The sequence below is a fragment of the Notolepis coatsorum genome (assembly GCF_963971535.1).
Source record: "Notolepis coatsorum genome assembly, chromosome: 20".
NCBI classification, from domain to species: domain Eukaryota; kingdom Metazoa; phylum Chordata; class Actinopteri; order Aulopiformes; family Paralepididae; genus Notolepis; species Notolepis coatsorum.
Genome location: NC_140184.1, coordinates 11270750 through 11293734, shown reverse-complemented (window position 1 = coordinate 11293734; position 22985 = coordinate 11270750). Strand labels below are relative to the sequence as shown.

The 22985-nt window shown below is 44.5% G+C and overlaps 1 protein-coding gene across 8 annotated transcripts in view; it reads right to left on the bottom strand.

Annotated features, from left to right (window-relative positions):
- Window positions 1-22985, bottom strand: part of celf1 (cugbp, Elav-like family member 1) — a 74796-nt gene that overhangs the window by 17446 nt on the left and 34365 nt on the right. For 5 of the 8 annotated variants that reach the window (XM_084337779.1, XM_084337785.1, XM_084337778.1 and 2 more), the window contains 7 exons: window positions 16711-16759; window positions 16100-16234; window positions 12019-12098; window positions 9110-9271; window positions 3791-3860; window positions 3336-3458; window positions 209-316 (listed from right to left, as the gene is read on the bottom strand). In XM_084337779.1, the coding sequence (XP_084193905.1) occupies window positions 209-316; window positions 3336-3458; window positions 3791-3860; window positions 9110-9271; window positions 12019-12098; window positions 16100-16234; window positions 16711-16759 (727 nt within the window). The remainder of the gene's footprint in view (window positions 1-208; window positions 317-3335; window positions 3459-3790; window positions 3861-9109; window positions 9272-12018; window positions 12099-16099; window positions 16235-16710; window positions 16760-22985) is intronic. The other 3 variants (XM_084337781.1, XM_084337783.1, XM_084337780.1) reach the window with 2 other exon arrangements.

Genomic DNA, 22985 nt, shown 5'->3' with positions numbered 1-22985 from the left:
TTGTACAGAACTTGTAAGTCGCTTTGGATAAAAGCGTCAGCTAAATTACTAAATGTAAAATGTAACGCGTCTGTAATGTCTAACGCGTCTGTAACGTCTAACGCGTCTGTAATGTCTAACGTGTCTGTAACGTCTAACACGTGTGTAACGTCTATAACATGTGTGTAACGTCTATAACATGTGTGTAACATCTATAACATGTGTGTACCTGCCAGTGAACTCATGTTCAGGCCTCCGGCCCCGGCCAGCGACTGCAGGGCTCCAAGAGAAGCCATGGGATTGACCGAGGAGTTGTTACTGGAGGTGGGAGAGGAGCCTGTGAGGGAAGGAACACACATACAAACACAGGTTACATGGAGCCTGTGAGTAAAGGGACTACTGACACAACTAGAATTACAGCTACTGACACACAACTAGAACTACAGCTACTGACACACAACTAGAACTACAGCTACTGACACACAACTAGAACTACAGCTACTGACACACAACTAGAACTACAGCTACTGACACAACTAGAACTACAGCTACTGACACAACTAGAACTACAGCTACTGACACAACTAGAACTACAGCTACTGACACAACTAGAACTACAGCTACTGACACAACTAGAACTACAGCTACTGACACAACTAGAACTACAGCTACTGACACACAACTAGAACTACAGCTACTGACACAACTAGAACTATAGCTACTGACACACAACTAGAACTACAGCTACTGACACACAACTAGAACTACAGCTACTGACACACAACTAGAACTACAGCTACTGACACACAACCAGAACTACAGCTACTGACACAACTAGAACTACAGCTACTGACACAACTAGAACTACAGCTACTGACACAACTAGAACTACAGATACTGACACACAACTAGAACTACAGCTACTGATACACAGCTAGAACTACAGCTACTGACACACAACTAGAACTACAGCTACTGACACACAACTAGAACTACAGCTACTGACACACAACTAGAACTACAGCTACTGACACACAACTAGAACTACAGCTACTGACACACAACTAGAACTACAGCTACTGACACAACTAGAACTACAGCTACTGACACACAACTAGAACTACAGCTACTGACACACAACTAGAACTACAGCTACTGACACAACTAGAACTACAGCTACTGACACACAACTAGAACTAGAACTACAGCTACTGACACACAACTAGAACTACAGCTACTGACACAACTAGAACTACAGCTACTGACACACAACCAGAACTACAGCTACTGACACAACTAGAACTACAGCTACTGACACACAACTAGAACTACAGCTACTGACACACAACCAGAACTACAGCTACTGACACAACTAGAACTACAGATACTGACACACAACTAGAACTACAGCTACTGACACAACTAGAACTACAGCTACTGACACACAACCAGAACTACAGCTACTGACACAACTAGAACTACAGCTACTGACACACAACTAGAACTACAGCTACTGACACACAACCAGAACTACAGCTACTGACACACAACCAGAACTACAGCTACTGACACACAACTAGAACTACAGCTACTGACACAACTAGAACTACAGCTACTGACGCACAACTAGAACTACAGCTACTGACACACAACCAGAACTACAGCTACTGACACAACTAGAACTACAGCTACTGACACACAACTAGAACTACAGCTACTGACACACAACTAGAACTACAGCTACTGACACACAACTAGAACTACAGCTACTGACACACAACTGGAACTACAGATACTGACACACAACTAGAACTACAGCTACTGACACACAACTAGAACTACAGCTACTGACACAACTAGAACTACAGCTACTGACACACAACTAGAACTACAGCTACTGACACACAGCTAGAACTACAGCTACTGACACACAACCAGAACTACAGCTACTGACACAACTAGAACTACAGCTACTGACACAACTAGAACTACAGCTACGGACACACAACCAGAACTACAGCTACTGACACACAACCAGAACTACAGCTACTGACACACAACTAGAACTACAGCTACTGACACAACTAGAACTACAGCTACTGACACACAACTAGAACTACAGCTACTGACACAACTAGAACTACAGCTACTGACACACAACTGGAACTACAGCTACTGACACAACTAGAACTACAGCTACTGACACACAACTAGAACTACAGCTACTGACACAACTAGAACTACAGCTAGTGACACAACTAGAACTACAGCTACTGACACACAACTAGAACTACAGCTAGTGACACACAACTAGAACTACAGCTACTGACACACAACCAGAACTACAGCTACTGACACAACTAGAACTACAGCTACTGACACACAACTAGAACTACAGCTACTGACACACAACTAGAACTACAGCTACTGACACAACTAGAACTACAGCTACTGACACACAACTAGAACTACAGCTACTGACACACAACTAGAACTACAGCTACTGACACACAACTAGAACTACAGCTACTGACACACAGCTAGAACTACAGCTACTGACACACAACCAGAACTACAGCTACTGACACACAACTAGAACTACAGCTACTGACACACAACTAGAACTACAGCTACTGACACAACTAGAACTACAGCTACTGACACAACTAGAACTACAGCTACTGACACAACTAGAACTACAGCTACTGACACAACTAGAACTACAGATACTGACACAACTAGAACTACAGATACGGACACACAACCAGAACTACAGCTACTGACACACAACTAGAACTACAGCTACTGACACAACTAGAACTACAGCTACTGACACAACTAGAACTACAGCTACTGACACAACTAGAACTACAGCTACTGACGCACAACTAGAACTACAGCTAGTGACACACAACCAGAACTACAGCTACTGACACACAACCAGAACTACAGCTACTGACACAACTAGAACTACAGCTACTGACACACAACTAGAACTACAGCTACTGACACAACTAGAACTACAGCTACTGACACAACTAGAACTACAGCTACTGATACACAGCTAGAACTACAGCTACTGACACACAACCAGAACTACAGCTACTGACACAACTAGAACTACAGCTACTGACACACAACCAGAACTACAGCTACTGACACACAACTAGAACTACAGCTACTGACACACAACTGGAACTACAGCTGCTATGACTGTATAACTGTATTTCCGGTCCAATTTCGGTTGGTCTTTCCTTTCAACCTTAAATGACAAAGTTTGTCGAGAGGAAAGCTACAGTTGTGATTGTAGGATCAAGAAAAGGGGTCAGAGTCTGAGGTCAGTTGTGTTCGTGTACCTGAGCTGGTCAGCACACTGAGTGGACTACTGGACGACGTCATGGCATTTGAGCCGGTGGACGTGCCCTGTGTGGCGCTAGCGGCTGCAGCCAGTGCAGCAAGGTTCTGCATGGCATTCAGACCTGAGTCACCCGCACACACAAAGACAACACAAACCACCACACACACACACACACACACACACAAACACAACGTTAGAACAGAAAATCACTTGGCTTGTAGACAGGACATATCTAATAAGGCTAGCCTTAGCTAGCTAGTGCTAGCCTAGCTTATCTAGCTAGTGCAAGGCTAGCACTAGCTAGATAGGGCTAGGCTAGTGCTAGCTAGATAGGGCTAGGCTAGCACTAGCTAGATAAGGCTAGACTAGCTAGGTAAAAGGTAGGAAGAACAGATACATTTTATATTTTATGTTTCTTGAACTAGGTTTCAAGATGTTGAGGCGTGTGTGTACCTGACATGGGGTGCAGGTTGTTTAGTGCGTTCCCCGTGGAGGCAGACTGCTGCAGTAGCTGTAAATAAAGCTGGACATCAACACCAAACACACAGAATATAATGATCAGTACTGCTGCTACCAGGGGGGGAGAGAGAGAGAGAGAGAGAGAGAGAGAGAGAGAGAGAGAGAGAGAGAGAGAGAGAGAGAGAGAGAGAGAGAGAGAGAGAGAGAGAGAGAGAGAGAGGGAGGGAGGGAGGGAGGGAGGGGAGGAGGAGCTAGGGAGGAGAGGAGCTAGGGTGAGGAGAGGAGACATGCAACAGGTGAGAAAAGGTCAAAATAGGTTGACCACACAAAGCAATTATTTATTGCTTTATCATTATTTTCAGATGCAAAGTCACTTTTAGATGGCAATGTGTCTAACTCACTCATTCACTCACTCACTCACTCACTCGCAGTTAGCCACTCTCTGTCCCTAGTGGCAGGTCACATACATGACACTTTGACTCATGTTTAGAGAGTCTGTCTCAAATTGCTATTTTATCCACAACAGATGTAAATTCAATGCAGTTCTTCTGAGCACTTCCTGGTTTTACACCAAAAACGGTCCAGGATAAATGAGTGTCACCGTCAAACTGTTTGAAAACGGCTTCCCCTTTGCTACTGAGAGATGAATTGTCTCCCACTGAGAGACAAATTATCTCCCACTGAGAGACAAATTGTCTCCGACTGCTCAGCGTCTTCCGCGTCCCCTTCCTTGTCATTTAGGATGGTAAGTGAATTAACCATGAGATGCAGAGGGTCATGCACCGAGGAGGAAGGGAGGGAGGAGGGCAGGAGCCACAGCAGACCCACAGAGCAGCAAGCAGCACTTTAATAACAACTATGTACAAAACACTTCAATAGGAGAAGTTCAGATATTTTTTGTTTTTTAACCGAGGACAATTTCCTACTTCCTACTAAATCGGTCCTTTCTTAGCTCATGCCATGCTGTTGTTAATTCTTGAATAAAAAATGAATGAATAACCTTTGTACCGTCTTTTACTATCATGCATCTTGCTACAAAAAGAAAATCTCCCTTGCCTATATCACTACCTACCTACTATGCTAATCGGTCTCTACTACTATGCACTCAACACTGCAGCACCCAAGTTTCAACACTGTTTGATGAACATTGTTACTCAGCTGCCAGAGTTGTTGTACCCTTCCTGCACTGAGGTGTCTGTGTGTGTATGTGTGTGTGTGGATATGGTGCGTCTGTCTATGTCTGGGTCTCTTAATATGTCATGATGTGCTCTGTCCTTGTGTCCATGACTGTATTGTGACCTGTATCCCTACTATGTCTATGTGCTTTTGTTGTGTTTTTATTCTAATGTTATTTATCTTGATTTTATTCTGATTTTATTTTATTCTGTTTTTATTGCTAACCCTTTTTTTTACACAGGATTTTAGCCTGTACCTTCTGGCAGGGGGACTGCCAATGGAAATTAGACTTTTGGCAAAAATTGGGTGCATTTACATTTGTAAAATGTTTTATTAATGTACACTGTCCCCCTTGAACAAATAAAGTAAACCTAACATAACCTGCTGACCTGATGTACAGAACTTGCAAGTGGCTTTTGGATAAAAGCGTTCAGCTAAATTACTAAATGTAAAGTCAACAGGGGGCCATGCTCCAGTCTATATGAGCCCTGAAGCCCTCCCCAGCCATATCCATGATGCAAACACCCTGACATCTTTTAAATCAGCCCTCAAAACCCACCTTTTCAATCTTGCTTTTGACCTCTAATTCTGTCCGTTTTATTTTATTTTGTCATGTATTATTTTTGTTCCGTTTTTGTTTTGCCATAGTTTTGTCTCTTCTACCCATGTAAAGCGTATTTGAGCACCTGGAAAAGCGCTATATAAAATAGATGTATTATTATTATTATTATTAAATGCTGAAATCCACTACGGTGAAGTAAGAGCTGCAGCCCCTGTTGACTTTGCATTAGTCTTGTGGCAAACTAGCCCGAGTTGCGGGTATATCCAGGATGAAGAACAGCATGGATTGTGCTGAGAAAGGAACTCTACCGACATCATCGGTAAGTAGAAAATAGGGCCGACGGCCTCGAATTCTGAACTTCCCCCCACTGACTGAGCTCCTCCTGGCTGTCGATACCACTCCAAATCAGGGCCAAACCACCTTTTTCCAACGGGCGAGGAGTCTGACTGTTGACTCAAGAGTTGTGCCCACAATCAGAATCTTTACAGTCAAGTGATCCGTGGAATCAGATCAATGTAGAGGGTAATCCACTATAAATTGATAGCCAGGAGGATGCTAACATGAACAACAACACATCCACAGCAGGGTTTCCCCCCAAACAGTGGGTGAGGTTACAGCACCACCACATGAAGATAAGATGGCTTATGGTGGTGCTGCGTTTGAAAACATTCACGGTGCTCAGCACCACCTTAAATAATTTTTTTAAATAAAGACGTATAAAACATTATCGCATTCAAAGATCAATCACAGCTGCCTCTCAACACAGTGACGCTGCTTTTTCGTCCGGCTAAACGTTTGGGGGAGGAGTCGGCTTAAGACTTGCCTAGAGGCCCTATGGAATCCGCAATCACGGAATTGCGTAGGATTTCACGGAATTTAGATATTAACACAGAATTCTGAATGATCACGGAATGGTGGGGAATTTGCTTAAATTATACATAAATCAGTTTTCTTTTCGACATATAAATCAATCTTCACTACGACTTTAAAACGGTGACATGGCATGGTCTACGGAGCTACACACACACACACATGCACACAAAGGGCACACACACACAAGCCCTTTGTGTGTGTGTGTGCGTGCGAGCGCCCGTCCCAACTCTGGTCTTTGGAAAGACCAGATGAGGTCAGAGGAGTTTGATAGTATTTACTGAGGATGGCCAGATAATGTTGATATTTAAACTTTAAAAATAATTATACAGAGAGAAGCTTCAGCAAGTACAAAACGCTGCTGACCGACAAAAGAGAATCCCTCACTGAGGAAAACACAAAGGCCTAACCATCACAATGGTGATGTCAGCCAGAGATGGGGAGAAGCATGAACCTTTAACACTTTAAGGACCAGACACGAGTATAAACGTGTTTCGATTCCATGCGTTGTGGACCAGAGCCACGTATATACTCGTGGCAAGTTGTTATTGTTTTATTCCATATTTATAACGCTTATTAGGTACCCGATCCACTAGCAGGATCTTTCCATATATTTGATTTTCGAAACATGCAGTACCGGCCAGATCCGCTTAGGGGCGCCATCGCTCCACTGCAGTATCATTGATGGGATTAAAAAAAAAAAAAAAAAAAAAATGCTTTTACAGTCCAGTGGGCGGATCATAGATCCTTGATTCCAAACGAAGCCCCTCCATCTTGGATCAGCTTGCCGGATGTTTTTTTCAGCGTGGAATAATGGGATTTATGATTAGCCAATGTGCATATCGATCTACCAGAATCCGATGACTGGTGAGGAAATGCTGCCGGCGATCACATGGCCTGACGGTAGGATAATATTACCCCAAATTACAGCTGGATTGGACATTGTTTTATAACCTAACGTGATAGACTACTGACATTTGCTACCGGAACGCACACTTTATTGCTAATCAATAATACTGATCGGCGCCGCCCCCATTTCATCCATAGATGCTCTGTAATAGTCCGGATGCTACGCAGTTTGTTTTATTTCATTCGTATATATACAGCAGAAATGGCATTTGATATAACGGCGCCAACGTTTAGCCTTTTTTGCAGCCTCCTGCAGAAAAGCCTAGACGAAAAGCGCGATATACCTTATATTCACGACGCTATAAAATGACAACCAACGATGGATTTTTTTTCCTTTAAGCCATTATGAAGGCACGGTTTATGCACTCAAGTGACAATGAGAATGGACAGATAGCAATACTATAAATTATATATAAAGCGCTTAGAAAGTACATCGGTTTGTTTACAATCCTCTGTCCTCTGAGGCCTAAATCGCTGCGGGGCTCCGGACGCCATAGTAGGACATCTCTTTGAAAGAAACAACATTTCATTTTTTATTTTTATTTTATTTGAATTTCAAGGACTTTTTAAGCACCTTGTTAAAAAATGGGCTGTTTTCAAGGAATTCCAGGCCTTGACTTTTAACTTTTTAATCAAGCACTTTAAGCACTTCAAGGACCTTGTGCGAACCCTGTATTTAGTTATTGCACTGCTGAACAGCATTGAACTGAATTTTTTTTTAATAACTGTAAAACTGAACTGGCACTGAACACTGAACTGCACTGGCACTGATGGCTGATGTACTGTTATTACGGTTAGTTAAAAACATAACTTCGTATATATTTTTTTGGTTAAATCCAAAGGAAAAAATATTAAATCAGAGAAATCCAAAAACAGGAAAATTAAAAACTGAGAAATACGAAAACAGGACAATTGAAAAACTGAGAAATGGATTTCATAGGGCCCTAGACTTGTCCCAGTCACATTATACATGTCTGTTCTATTCTATTATTATTTACATTTTATTCTACTTTAATTATCTGTTAATGTTGATACACGAAACGACAGTACTCTCTGTCTGTACTCACTGCCAGGTACTGTGGCCCCAGGCTGTTGAGGCCTGTCAGGTTGTGTCTGTACTCACTGCCAGGTACTGTGGCCCCAGGCTGTTGAGGCCTGTCAGGTTGTGTCTGTACTCACTGCCAGGTACTGTGGCCCCCAGGCTGTTGAGGCCCGTCAGGTTGTGTCTGTACTCACTGCCAGGTACTGTGGCCCCAGGCTGTTGAGGCCTGTCAGGTTGTGTCTGTACTCACTGCCAGGTACTGTGGCCCCAGGCTGTTGAGGCCTGTCAGGTTGTGTCTGTACTCACTGCCAGGTACTGTGGCCCCAGGCTGTTGAGGCCCGTCAGGTTGTGTCTGTACTCACTGCCAGGTACTGTGGCCCCAGACTGTTGAGGCCCGTCAGGTTGTGTCTGTACTCACTGCCAGGTACTGTGGCCCCAGGCTGTTGAGGCCTGTCAGGTTGTGTCTGTACTCACTGCCAGGTACTGTGGCCCCAGGCTGTTGAGGCCCGTCAGGTTGTGTCTGTACTCACTGCCAGGTACTGTGGCCCCAGGCTGTTGAGGCCCGTCAGGTTGTGTCTGTACTCACTGCCAGGTACTGTGGCCCCAGGCTGTTGAGGCCCGTCAGGTTGTGTCTGTACTCACTGCCAGGTACTGTGGCCCCAGGCTATTGAGGCCCGTCAGGTTGTGTCTGTACTCACTGCCAGGTACTGTGGCCCCAGGCTGTTGAGGCCCGTCAGGTTGTGTCTGTACTCACTGCCAGGTACTGTGGCCCCAGGCTGTTGAGGCCTGTCAGGTTGCCCCACATGGAGGCGGCGTTGAGCTGCTGCATTTGCTGCTGGAGCTGCTGGGCCATGCGCTTCTGCTCCTTGTCCTTCTGCGTGTCGGCAAACTTCACCACGATGGGAGACGAACAGCCCTGGTGGAGGTGGAGGGGTAGAGGGGGTGGAGGGATAGGGTAAATTACTGGGATAACCTTTCATGCACGGTGCACCTCAAGTGATTTTCCTTATTCACACATGCAGTTACATACATCAGGAACTGTTCCGTCTTGTGCTTATTTACATTATGCCACGGCAATGCCGTTCTACTGTAAATGGTAAACGGTGTATTTATAGGTACAATCTTTGTTCCTCACCGACGGCAACCATGCAAGATGCCAACCTGCACATCGGGAGAAATGAGGGGTTAAAGTGTCTCGCTCAAGGAAACTTGCTGCCCGGGAGGAGTAGGAATCGAACCAGGAACCTTCTGACTACCAGACGACCACTCTACCTCCTGAGCCACTGTCGCCCCCATTACCCACCATAAAACAGCTCCAAAAGCATTTTTTTTAACAATATTTTTATTGCATTTTCTTTTTTTCATACACAAGACAAAAATACAAGACAAAAAATACATTTCAACCCCCTCCATTCCCTAATTATAATTCAAACTGACATTGACATAAACATTCAACAAAGTACAGTAAAATGTATTATAAGAAATAATACAAATAAAAAAAAACTCTTCGGCCTGTCTTTCTTTCCTATCCCTAACCTCACGTTTCTCCTATCTCTTTCCTTTAAACTCTCACACCTTTCAAGAAACTTATAAATGTCGCCCACGTCTTTTCAAATTGTTGTTTTTCCCTGCTCAAAAAAGCATTTGATGTTTTTGAGCGATTCAGCCTCTTTTCTTCTAAGTGTTTATATTTAGGTGTTTGTGAATGTAGTGAGCAAGCAGAACTGTAGGTTACGTTACGTAGCTGATGAAGGGGGCTGCATTCTAATGAAGATTGATGAAACTCTAAATGTTAGCAGGAGAGGCAAAAGCTGCTGCAGTGTCCAGAAATTTAGAACATAAAAGAAAGGACCTGTAATGCTGCCAAACAGCGATCTCTAGGCAAAATAGCCCTGCTTGGTATTTCACTTTGTTTATATATTTTTATGTTTTGGTCTGATGTGAAGGTTGGAGTTTAGTAACTTATTATACTGTGAATTTCTCCAGACTGCTCTTGGCAGAGCCACAGGTTTGGCCAGCAATAACAACCCCTCCCCATATCCTCACTTAACTCCAGACCACGCGTCAGACCAAAACAAAGGAATGTAAATAAAGTGCAATACCAAGCAGGGCTACACAAATCTCTTATAACCTAGTCACTAGACCTGCCAGATAAAGACCTAGTGACTAGACCTGCCAGATGAAGACATAGTCACTAGACCTACCAGATAAAGACCTAGTCACTAGACCTGCCAGGTGAAGACCTAGTCACTAGACCTGCCAGATAAAGACCTAGTCACTAGACCTGCCAGATAAAGACCTAGTGACTAGACCTGCCAGATGAAGACATAGTCACTAGACCTGCCAGATAAAGACCTAGTCACTAGACCTGCCAGATGAAGACCTAGTCACTAGACCTGCCAGATAAAGACCTAGTTACTAGACCTGCCAGGTGAAGACCTAGTGACTAGACCTGCCAGATGAAGACCTAGTCACTAGACCTGCCAGATAAAGACCTAGTCACTAGACCTGCCAGATGGAGACCTAGTCACTAGACCTGCCAGATAAAGATCTAGTGACTAGACCTGCCAGATGAAGACCTAGTCACTAGACCTGCCAGATAAAGACCTAGTCACTAGACCTGCCAGATGGAGACCTAGTCACTAGACCTGCCAGATAAAGACCTAGTGACTAGACCTGCCAGGTGAAAACCTAGTCACTAGACCTGCCAGATAAAGACCTAGTTACTAGACCTGCCAGGTGAAGACCTAGTCACTAGACCTGCCAGATAAAGACCTAGTGACTAGACCTGCCAGATAAAGACCTAGTCACTAGACCTGCCAGGTGAAGACCTAGTCACTAGACCTGCCAGATAAAGACCTAGTGACTAGACCTGCCAGATAAAGACCTAGTCACTAGACCTGCCATATAAAGACCTAGTCACTAGACCTGCCAGATAAAGACCTAGTGACTAGACCTGCCAGATAAAGACATAGTCACTAGACCTGCCAGGTGAAGACCTAGTCACTAGACCTGCCAGATAAAGACCTAGTCACTAGACCTGCCAGATAAAGACCTAGTGACTAGACCTGCCAGATAAAGACATAGTCACTAGACCTGCCAGGTGAAGACCTAGTCACTAGACCTGCCAGATAAAGACCTAGTCACTAGACCTGCCAGATAAAGACCTAGTCACTAGACCTGCCAGATAAAGACAGTCACTAGACCTGCCAGATGGAGACCTAGTGACTAGACCTGCCAGATAAATACCTAGTCACTAGACCTGCCAGATAAAGACCTAGTCACTAGACCTGCCAGATAAAGATCTAGTGACTAGACCTGCCAGATAAAGACCTAGTCACTAGACCTGCCAGATGAAAACCTAGTGACTAGACCTGCCAGATAAAGACCTAGTCACTAGACCTGCCAGATAAAGACCTAGTCACTAGACCTGCCAGGTGAAGACCTAGTCACTAGACCTGCCAGATAAAGACCTAGTCACTAGACCTGCCAGGTGAAAACCTAGTCACTAGACCTGCCAGATAAAGACCTAGTCACTAGACCTGCCAGGTGAAGACCTAGTGACTGAAACATTATATTATTAAAGTTATGCAACTGATTAAGATAGTGCAGTAATTCTTTTGATCGATGTTGTCAAGATGTGGACCATAGAGCCAGACTTACCTCCATGGTCTGGGACTGGTGCATGGACTTGATGGCTGACTGGGCCATTTGTCTGGCAGTGAAGGTCACAAACGCACAACCTGGAGGGGAGAAACACCACACGTACATAAGTATCAGAAGATCACAAGCAGAAACACTTTCACTTGTAAAGTACATTTCTTTGCTCTCACAAAGATGACAACAACTAGAACAATATTAAAACTATTCAAAATAAGAATTTAATTAACAAGAGTTTCAGATAGGGATGTCCCGATCCGATCACGTGATCGGGATCGGGGGCTTTCACGTGATTTTCCGAAGATCGGGATCGGCAAAAACAAAACAAAAAAATGCGTTTTTTTTTTTTTTACCCTTTTCTTTTTTTTAACAAACATGACCATGTTCACGTCTTAAACTCATACTGAGGCATTCGTTTTGGTTTTAAATTGCATATCATCATTCATTTATTTATTGTCACACAGAGCAGAAGAATTTTGCCAAAACAAACCAATAGTATCCAGCTGCAGAACGGCAGACCAGCCACACTCTCAGACCCGAATTAAATATTATTATTTTTTAATCCCAATTTCTCACATTACATTCACCCTGAATGTTGACGTTATCCAGGTGAAAAGTTAACTTCATTCAACCGAGGCATTGCAATCCTTGACATAAATCATTTGATGTATAATTAAATCAAAGGAAATGCGTTTGGGTCTGAGAGTGTGGCTGGTCTGCTGTTCTGCAGCTGGATACTATTGGTTTGTTTTGGCAAAATTCTTCTGCTCTGTGTGACAATAAATAAATGAATGATGATATGCAATTTAAAACCAAAACTAAGGCCTCAGTATGAGTTTAAGACGTGAACATGGTCATGTTTGTTGAATAAAAAAAAATAAGTAAAAAAAAAATCGGATCGGGAAATATCGGTATCGGTAGATACTCAAAATCACATGATCGGGATCGGATCGGGAGCAAAAAAACGTGATCGGGACATCCCTAGTTTCAGATGATTGTAGAGTATATACAGTCAATACACAGTCTGTGAGAATGCCTGGTGATGTGAGTGTTACATATGAACAGGATATCTATTTAATTCACTGTAGATTAAACACATTATATGAAACAAACTAGCAACCTAGTCTAAATACAATGACATGTCAATGGACGTATATATGACAAGGATTTTCTGAGCATCACATCACAGTGACGACCAGAAGGGTATTCCAATAAGCAATATGACTCATAGAGACCGATAACAACAATAATCATAACTATTCATGATGCATGCATGTGTATATGTATGTATGTACAGTAAATGCGTGTATGTATATGTACAGTAGGGTTGTCACGATACCAACATTTTTGTTTCGATACTATACCAATATGAATTTCTATACTTTTCTATACTTTTCCTCAAAATCAGGGAAACACTCTCAGATGTCATTATTGTTCTTTATTTTAAAACACAACAATGAACAATGACAAGAATAAATTAATTAATTAAAAGCAATGGCATTCAAAAAGCTGGAGAACTTTTTTTGCACTCAAAACAGTTGCTGTACAAGGTTTCTGAACCCACCTTTCTCAACTGTATATATATTGGAACTTGGTCCACACAGATGCACTCTGAGACTGCCCTGTTGAGCCTTTTATCATCTTTGGACTAATTTGTGTACTTAATATGCTGCTCAAAAAAAGCTGGGAGGTTAGGTTGCTTCTGAGTGGGGGGAGTCACTCTGTGAGCCAAATGCAGCAGACTTCTGTAGTTAAAAAAAAATTCAAAGGGTAGAAAAAGTATGGTTGTATTATTATTATTATACATTTGTCATAGCAGAGGGCCTAATTAGTTTGAGATACCATAACCTAGAAAACATTTTGATGAGTGAGACTGATTATATATAGCCTATCATAATCTAGAACTAGGTTATGTCATATTGTAGCCGGTTTAACAAAATTAAAATAGATTTCCGTTGTCCTTATACAGTATGTATGAACTAGGCTTGGGCGGTATGACGGTATTACGGTATACCAGGGTATTTCGAGATCCCGCCGGTATGATTCTCAATACCGTGACGTCACAGACTGCTATTACACTGACACGGAGTTGATTGTAGTGCACTGCACAGCACGCGCCAGCAGAGGGTTACGTGGATATCGTTCTGGGACTGGGAGCTAACGCTATAGTAGTACCTGGATGGTGCGGGGTAACTGGCTACCGTTCTGGGACTGGGAGCTAACGTTATAGTAGTACCTGGATGGTGCGGGGTAACTGGCTACCGTCCCGGGAGCTCACGTTGATACCTGGATGGTGCCCAGGAGCTCACGTTGATACCTGGATGGTGCGGGGTAACTGGCTACCGTCCCGGGAGCTCACGTTGATACCTGGATGGTGCTAACTAACTAGCTACCGTCCCGGGAGCTCACGTTGATACCTGGATGGTGCTAACTAACTAGCTACCGTCCCGGGAGCTCACGTTGATACCTGGATGGTGCTAAGTTAACTAACTAGATACCGTCCCGGGAGCTCACGTTGATACCTGGATGGTGCTAACTAACTAGCTACCGTCCCGGGAGCTCACGTTGATACCTGGATGGTGCTAACTAACTAGCTACCGTCCCGGGAGCTCACGTTGATACCTGGATGGTGCTAACTAACTAGCTACCGTCCCGGGAGCTCACGTTGATACCTACTAACTGGCTACCGTTCTGTGATTTGTTTACTTCGAGGTTGAAGAAAGTGCACTTTTAGGTTGAAAGAACGGCCCTAATCTCAACGTGTTTCAATATAAGCGTTATGTATGGTGATAACGAGTATATTGTTAGCCCCCCCCCCCGCTGATGAAAATGAAAGTCATACCGTCATATACCATATACCGGGGTATTATGTCAGCAAGGTATGACGGTTTGAAAAAAATGATACCGCCCAAGCCTAGTATGAACCATTAAATGGGCAATTGTCAAATGTCTCTGTATAAATCACGTTTGTGACTAAGCTATAGAGATGCACATGTGCATCAATTAATTTCTGTTGTGGGTAGGCAACAGGGGATGCTGTGTTTACTAGCTTTCAGCACTGCAGTTTAGGCTATGTATAGCTTATTATTAGGCTTTTCAATTTATTTTCTATTCTTGCGAATAGCATTGTGGACATTTTCTAATGCTCGTATAAGGAACTGTAGTCACGAGAGCTAGCATAGCTCATCCAACAAATGTTGGCATCAATGACATGACTACAGTACTGATAGGAGCTACTGTAGCATTAACGTAATGTTAGTTATCATACCATCGGCAATTGCAGTGAGGATCTTTATTAACGTTAGCTAGCTAGCACATTTTGCATAGAATAAACTCGGCTAACGTTAGCTTATATAGCTAGCAAACTATAATTCTAGTTAAAGCTAGCTAACTAACGTTAATCAATAAAGATCCTCACTGCGATTGCCGATGGTTATGATAACTAACGTTACGTTAATGCTAGCTCTCGTGACTACAGTTCCTTATACGAGCATTAGAAAATGTCCACAATGCTATTCGCAAGAATAGAAATCTCAATCTCTCTCCATCAGAGCTCTCTCTTCCGGTAAACTAGCGCAACGTCATCACTGACAGCAGCGCTGTGCTCCAATAGGTAGGCATTCGCATGCATAAATGAATTAATTAAAGAAAAGAAAATACAGTTTTTTTCCAAACGCAGTATAGTATCATTTCGAACACTCTAGTACCGCGGTACTATACTAATACCGGTATACCGTGCAACCCTAATGTACAGTATGTGTGTATGTATTTATGTATGTATGTATGTACAGTATTATGTGTATGTAGGTATGTATTTAATCTGTATGTATGTATTTACAGTATGTGTGTGTGCATGTATGTATGTACACAGTAAATGTGTGTGTACTGTAGGTATGTATTTACAGTATGTGTGTATGTATTTACAGTATGTATGTGTATGTATTTACAGTATGTGTGTGTGTATTTACAGTATGTGTGTGTGTGTGTATATACAGTATGTGTGTGTGTGTATTTACAGTATGTGTGTGTGTGTATTTACAGTATGTGTGTGTATGTATAGTGAGCTGAAATGAATCTGCCTCACCACGGCTGAGTCCGTCGGGCCCCCGGAGTATCCTGCACTCCTCGATCTGTCCGTAGGGGGAGAACATCAGCCTGATGTCGTTCTCGTTGCACTTCTTGGAAATCATGCCGATGAACAGCTTCCTGTCCTCTACCGCTGGAATGAACACACAACACACAAATGAGCATCAAGGAGGACAGACGTAGGCAGCCACACACACAAGCATCAAGGACAGGCGTAGGCAGCCACACACACACACACACACACACACAAGCATCAAGGACAGGCGTAGGCAGCCACACACACAGCCAGACACACAAGCATCAAGGACAGGCGTAGGCAGCCACACACACACACACACAGCCAGACACACAAGCATCAAGGACAGACTTAGGCAGGCAGCCACACACACACACACACACACACACACACACACACACACACACACACACACACACACACACACACACACACACACACACACACACACACACACACACACACACACACACACACACACACACACACACACACACACACACACACACACACACACACACACACAGAAGGAACTATAGATAAGTGAAGCTGTAATGCTTGTAAATGGCAGATAGGATGAAGTCCTTCCTCACCATTGTTTTTCTCACTGTCAGCCGGCTTCATCTGGATGGGGTGGTGCATCTGATGACACAAAACACAAACACCATACTTAGTCCCGCCTCTGTCTGTCTGTCTACCAATCAGCTGGGACAAGGGCTGAAACGACCACTCTCCTTTCTTGTACTTGCTCTTCTTCTGTTTATAGACCATCTTCCCAAAGCAGGGCCTGCGGGCCAAAATCAGCCCTCCACAAAAGTGCCATTGGCAACACCAGAGCCCCAGAAAGTACAAATAAATCATTTATGTTCGATTTTGACGCAATTGTATATATTATTTAACAGAGGAGTGATTTATACTTACAGTACTCCACACTCAGTATGTCCAATTATAATTATTTTTTACCCTTGACCCTTGTAAACCCCGTTTATACCCGGCTGGTTGCGGTGACCCCTGCCGTCTGCTTTCTGTGGGTCATTTAGTACAACTGGGAACAGGTTATAAAGTTGTGGATGCAGTTAACCGCGTCTCTCTCTGCTTCTCCTACAGGAACCCTGTTGACGTTGCTCCCATAGTGTTCATTTCATGTTGTATTGCTGGTAAACCAACCTCTGCTGTGATCAACCGCATAGGACGTGGTTTAGTGAAAATACCAGAGGCCAGAAAACAGATGCTCGCCAATTGGACGCAACATAATATAAAAACACAAAGTTACTTTGTTGGCTTTGTTAATAAAATATCGGATACACTTAAAAATACTGCTCATCACATTCAAAGCCCTCGACAACCTTTATCCAAAGCGCTTTACAATTTGTTCCTCACATTTTACCCATTCACTCACACATTCACACACCGATGGCAGAGGCAACCATGCAAGGTGCCAACCTGCTCATCGGGAGCAATTAGGGCGTTAAGTGTCTTGCTCAAGGACACTTCGATAAGCTGCCCGGGAGGAGCGGGAATCGAACCGAGAACCTCCGGATTACCAGATAACTGCTCTACCTCCTCCTGAGCCACTGTCAAACTCTCTGACTTCCTCCATCACCCCTACCTCTCTGACTTCCTCCACACCCCTACCTCTCTGACTTCCTCCATCACCCCTACCTCTCTGACTTCCTCCACACCCCTACCTCTCTGACTTCCTCCACACCCCTACCTCTCTGACTTCCTCCACACCCCTACCTCTCCGACTTCCTCCATCACCCCTACCTCTCTGACTTCCTCCACACCCCTACCTCTCTGACTTCCTCCATCACCCCTACCTCTCTGACTTCCTCCATCACCCCTACCTCTCTGACTTCCTCCATCACCCCTACCTCTCTGACTTCCTCCATCACCCCTACCTCTCTGACTTCCTCCATCACCCCTACCTCTCTGACTTCCTCCATCACCCCTACCTCTCTGACTTCCTCCATCACCCCTACCTCTCTGACTTCCTCCACACCCCTACCTCTCTGACTTCCTCCATCACCCCTACCTCTCTGACTTCCTCCATCACCCCTACCTCTCTGACTTCCTCCACACCCCTACCTCTCTGACTTCCTCCATCACCCCTACCTCTCTGACTTCCTCCACACCCCTACCTCTGACTTCTTCCACACCCCTACCTCTGACTTCCTCCACACCCCTACCTCTCTGACTTCCTCCATCACCCCTACCTCTCTGACTTCCTCCACACCCCTACCTCTCACTTCCTCCATCACCCCTACCTCTCTGACTTCCTCCACACCCCTACCTCTCTGACTTCCTCCATCACCCCTACCTCTCTGACTTCCTCCACACCCCTACCTCTCTGACTTCCTCCACACCCCTACCTCTCCGACTTCCTCCATCACCCCTACCTCTCTGACTTCCTCCATCACCCCTACCTCTCTGACTTCCTCCACACCCCTACCTCTCTGACTTCCTCCACACCCCTACCTCTCCGACTTCCTCCATCACCCCTACCTCTCCGACTTCCTCCATCGCCACACCCCTACCTCTCTGACTTCCTCCATCACCCCTACCTCTCTGACTTCCTCCATCACCCCTACCTCTCTGACTTCCTCCATCGCCACACCTCTACCTCTCCGACTTCCTCCATCGCCACAACCCTACCTCTCTGACTTCCTCCATCACCCCTACCTCTCTGACTTCCTCCATCACCCCTACCTCTCTGACTTCCTCCATCGCCACACCCCTACCTCTCTGACTTCCTCCATCACCCCTACCTCTCTGACTTCCTCCATCACCCCTACCTCTCTGACTTCCTCCATCGCCACACCTCTACCTCTCCGACTTCCTCCATCGCCACAACCCTACCTCTCTGACTTCCTCCATCACCCCTACCTCTCTGACTTCCTCCATCACCCCTACCTCTCTGACTTCCTCCATCGCCACACCCCTACCTCTCTGACTTCCTCCATCACCCCTACCTCTCTGACTTCCTCCATCGCCACACCCCTACCTCTCTGACTTCCTCCACACCCCTACCTCTCCGACTTCCTCCATCGCCACACCCCTACCTCTCCGACTTCCTCCATCGCCACACCCCTACCTCTCTGATTTCCTCCACACCCCTACCTCTGACTTCCTCCACACCCCTACCTCTCACTTCCTCCACAACCCTACCTCTCTGACTTCCTCCATCACCCCTACCTCTCTGACTTCCTCCACACCTCTAACTCTCTGACTTCCTCCATCGCCACACCTCTACCTCTCTGACTTCCTCCATCACCCCTACCTCTCTGACTTCCTCCATCGCCACACCCCTACCTCTCTGACTTCCTCCATCGCCACACCCCTACCTCTCTGACTTCCTCCATCACCACTCTGACTTCCTCCATCACCACACCCCTACCCAGGGATTAAAGCAAAAAAAATCTCCTGACTGAACTTTTTTTCAGGCCAAGTCATATTCTTATTTTAATCTCCACTGTATTTTTTTTAATAGCGTTAGCATTTTAAGGGAGCCTACTTGTAGAGCCTACTGTCCTGACTGTGACTATATACCCTACTGTTGTGGTTGTTGTGCCAGGCAGGGAGGCTGTGCCAGGCAGGGAGGCTGTGTGCTGGAGAGCGTGAATGCAAGTCTTGTGGCAGCTTCTGATTGATGGCGAGCTAGCACCCCTTTCCCATTACTTTGAACCATGAACTAAACGACTTGTTATCATACAAACAAGGGACTAAACACGTTTCGCAATTATGCCACAACAACAATGGACAGTCTCCTCCCCACCGTTTGTATACATTTTTTACCACCCACCCACCCCCTCCTAATGTACAGTCTCCTCCTCATAATATGTATATATTTACTGTTAGGATCTCTGGGTAACAGTACTGTATATTTGCATATCGTATATGTGACAAATGTAACAGTACTATACCTGTAAGTCATGTATGTCCCTATGTCATACATGTCATGATGTCATGTATGTTGTGTAGAGCTGCCGCGGTATCGGTATTACCGCGGTATCGCTGTTACATCATGCCCACCGCAGCGTTGGGCTGAATACCGGCATCACCGCTGTTTTTTATTATATTATTATTATTATTACGCTCTCGTTGGGCTTGCGGCTCTGCAGATATACCCTACTTCTCTGTCGAGATTCCAAGCGACCCTATTGGGTACCAGAAAAGTCACATGAAACACTGCAGACCACTGATTGGTCAGAAGAGATACGCGTCACATGCTTGGAGCATCTTGCAGTGCGTTTACTTCCTGAATCTCAGCCATCACAACACGGCTAGTAGTACGTTAGCTCCCACCGGAGACCGGAGTGGATTACCGACGCCGTCGCTCCTCAGGGAACGAGGCATAATGATTTTACTGCAACGAAATGTTATAATAAAAGCCCTTCGTTCTATACACCTGTCTGATTGAAAACTTTATTAACAGACCGCAGAATGGGTACAACTCGGCACGCTCTGAGCAAAGAAAGGAACTTAGATATTAATTGAGTAACGCTTGCCTTGCTATGTGGTCCGGTAAATACGAACGTGTAACTATACTAACGTTAATGCCACAAATCGAATGCCTTTGTAATCATAAGTAGTAACGTTATAATAATAAGAAGAAGAAAGGGTCGGGGGGGTAACCGGCGGGCGCGACACCGAGGGGAGACTTCGAATCAGTGTTTCACTTTTAATAACGAATGCGTGCATGCCGAATCCCAAACAATATTCATGCTGCAAAGTCATCCTCTAAAGATAGACATTTAGACTAGAGGCAGGCTATATGCTATATAAAGAGTAGACTACAAAAAAAATGCATTCAAACTTTTTTTTTGTGTGTGTGTGTGCGGTAATACCGCGGCGGTAGGAAATATTTAGCAAATGTGTGCGGTAAGGAAAACATCAATACCGCGGCAGCTCTAATGTTGTGTATGTCATAAATGTCACTATGAATTGAAAATGGGGGACCCTGATGATGTAAACAAGACAAACATCTTTCTCTGGTCTGCATCCCCTTAACAATTATGTGTATTGCTACTGGATTTACCAGATCCAGAGTGAATGTGAAAACTTTATTTAATACACGAGACCCTCTTCTTGGGACCAAGTAAGGTTTCGTCGATAATCCAATTAGGGGTGGACGGTATGGTCTCTCATAAGGTGGAAAAACTACACGTAAAACGTTCCTACATCCTGAACGATAGATACCTGTTGAATGGGCCATAGTAATGTCAATTTAGCAATACAATTTAAAAAGTTATAGCCCTGCAAAGAAGGTGAACATCTCCATAGACAAATAGTGCTGGCAGAGAGGCTACAAGGATGGATATAAGCTCCGGCAGAATGGGTTAAGCTAACGTTAGGTATAGCAGCGAGTGCAAGCAGCGTGGTGGCTGTGACGTCGGTCAACAAGCAGAGTTGACGCGCGAGGCTGCAAAAAAGGCGACTCGTAAAAGCAAAACACACCGCAGTTTTAAATTATTTTCTTCATATTTGGCGCCTCTGATTGGCTCAATTTTGTTTCAATGTGTATGCATCTACAAATCATATTATACCAGGTAGCCGATTCCGTCAGACTGCGAATCAAATGGACGGATCTCCCCAATCAAATTGACGGAAATCCGCCTGGAGACGGAACGCTTTAATGCATGAGCCTACCTCTCCGACTTCCTCCACACCCCTACCTCGCTTTTATTTTTAAATTTAAATTGTTTTTAAGATTTTAAATTTTTTGTATATTTTTATTGTTTTTCACTACCGGGCAGTCCGGTAGAGAGAGAGAGAGAGAGAGAGAGAGAGGAAGAGCGGGAGACAGAGCGGGGGGAAGACATTCGGCAAAGGACGCCGGGTCCGGGAATCGAACCCGGGTCGGCCGCTTCGCGACGCAGCGTGTTACATGGGTCGCCACTTGGGTGCCCACCCCTACCTCTCTGACTTCCTCCATCGCCACACCCCTACCCGTCGCCTCAGGTCTGCTAATGCAAACCTACTGACTCCCATCAACACCAAGCTCCGGACCAGACAGGTCTTTTGCTGGAGCCACCTCCTCTCTCTGGAATGCCTGCCCCAGCCCCACATCCGAACTGCCAACATCCTACCGTCCTTTAAAACAGCCTCAAAACCCACCTGCCAACACCCTACTGTCCTTTAAAACAGCCCTCAAAACCCACCTTTTCACTCTTGCTTTCGACCATTAACCGTTTTTGTTTTGTTTAGTTTTTTGTTGTTTACACTGTAAAGCGTCTTTGAATGTATTATTATTACACTACCTTGGTCGTGCCGATGGAACGAAGTTGCAATATTCAGTCAATTGATTGTAAAGTGCAATGTTTATATCCTAGTACTGTTTGCATATGGACTTTCCTCAAATGGAGCTACACAAATTACATGACCAACAGGTAACTTCAATTAAGGAAACCCATAGGAATCATCATTTTGGCCTGGCAGGTCACCTGGAAATGCAATCACGTGTCAGATTGCATAACTCAGTTTGAGGAAAAGATTATAAACATATCACTTTACAAACAATCAACTAAATATCACAACTTTGCGCGACCATGGTAGTGTCATAACAAAGTCAACAAAGTAATTCCATGTCTTTACATTAAACACATTGCGCCCAATTGGGGAGCATTTGTTTTCTGGCCTCTGGTATTTTCCGCCAACCTCGTCCTACGCAGTTGAGCACAGTATAGGTTAGTTATACCAGCTATGTTTCGTTATGCACCTTGCAACACCATCCTATCACTCGTGCACAGCGTACACCACTGATTATATGGACATTCACACCCCACACTGTTAAAATCCTTAGTTGAACCTTTCAGTTACAGACTCTTGGCTCAAATAAATTACTTTTGTTAAACAATTACAGGGGTGC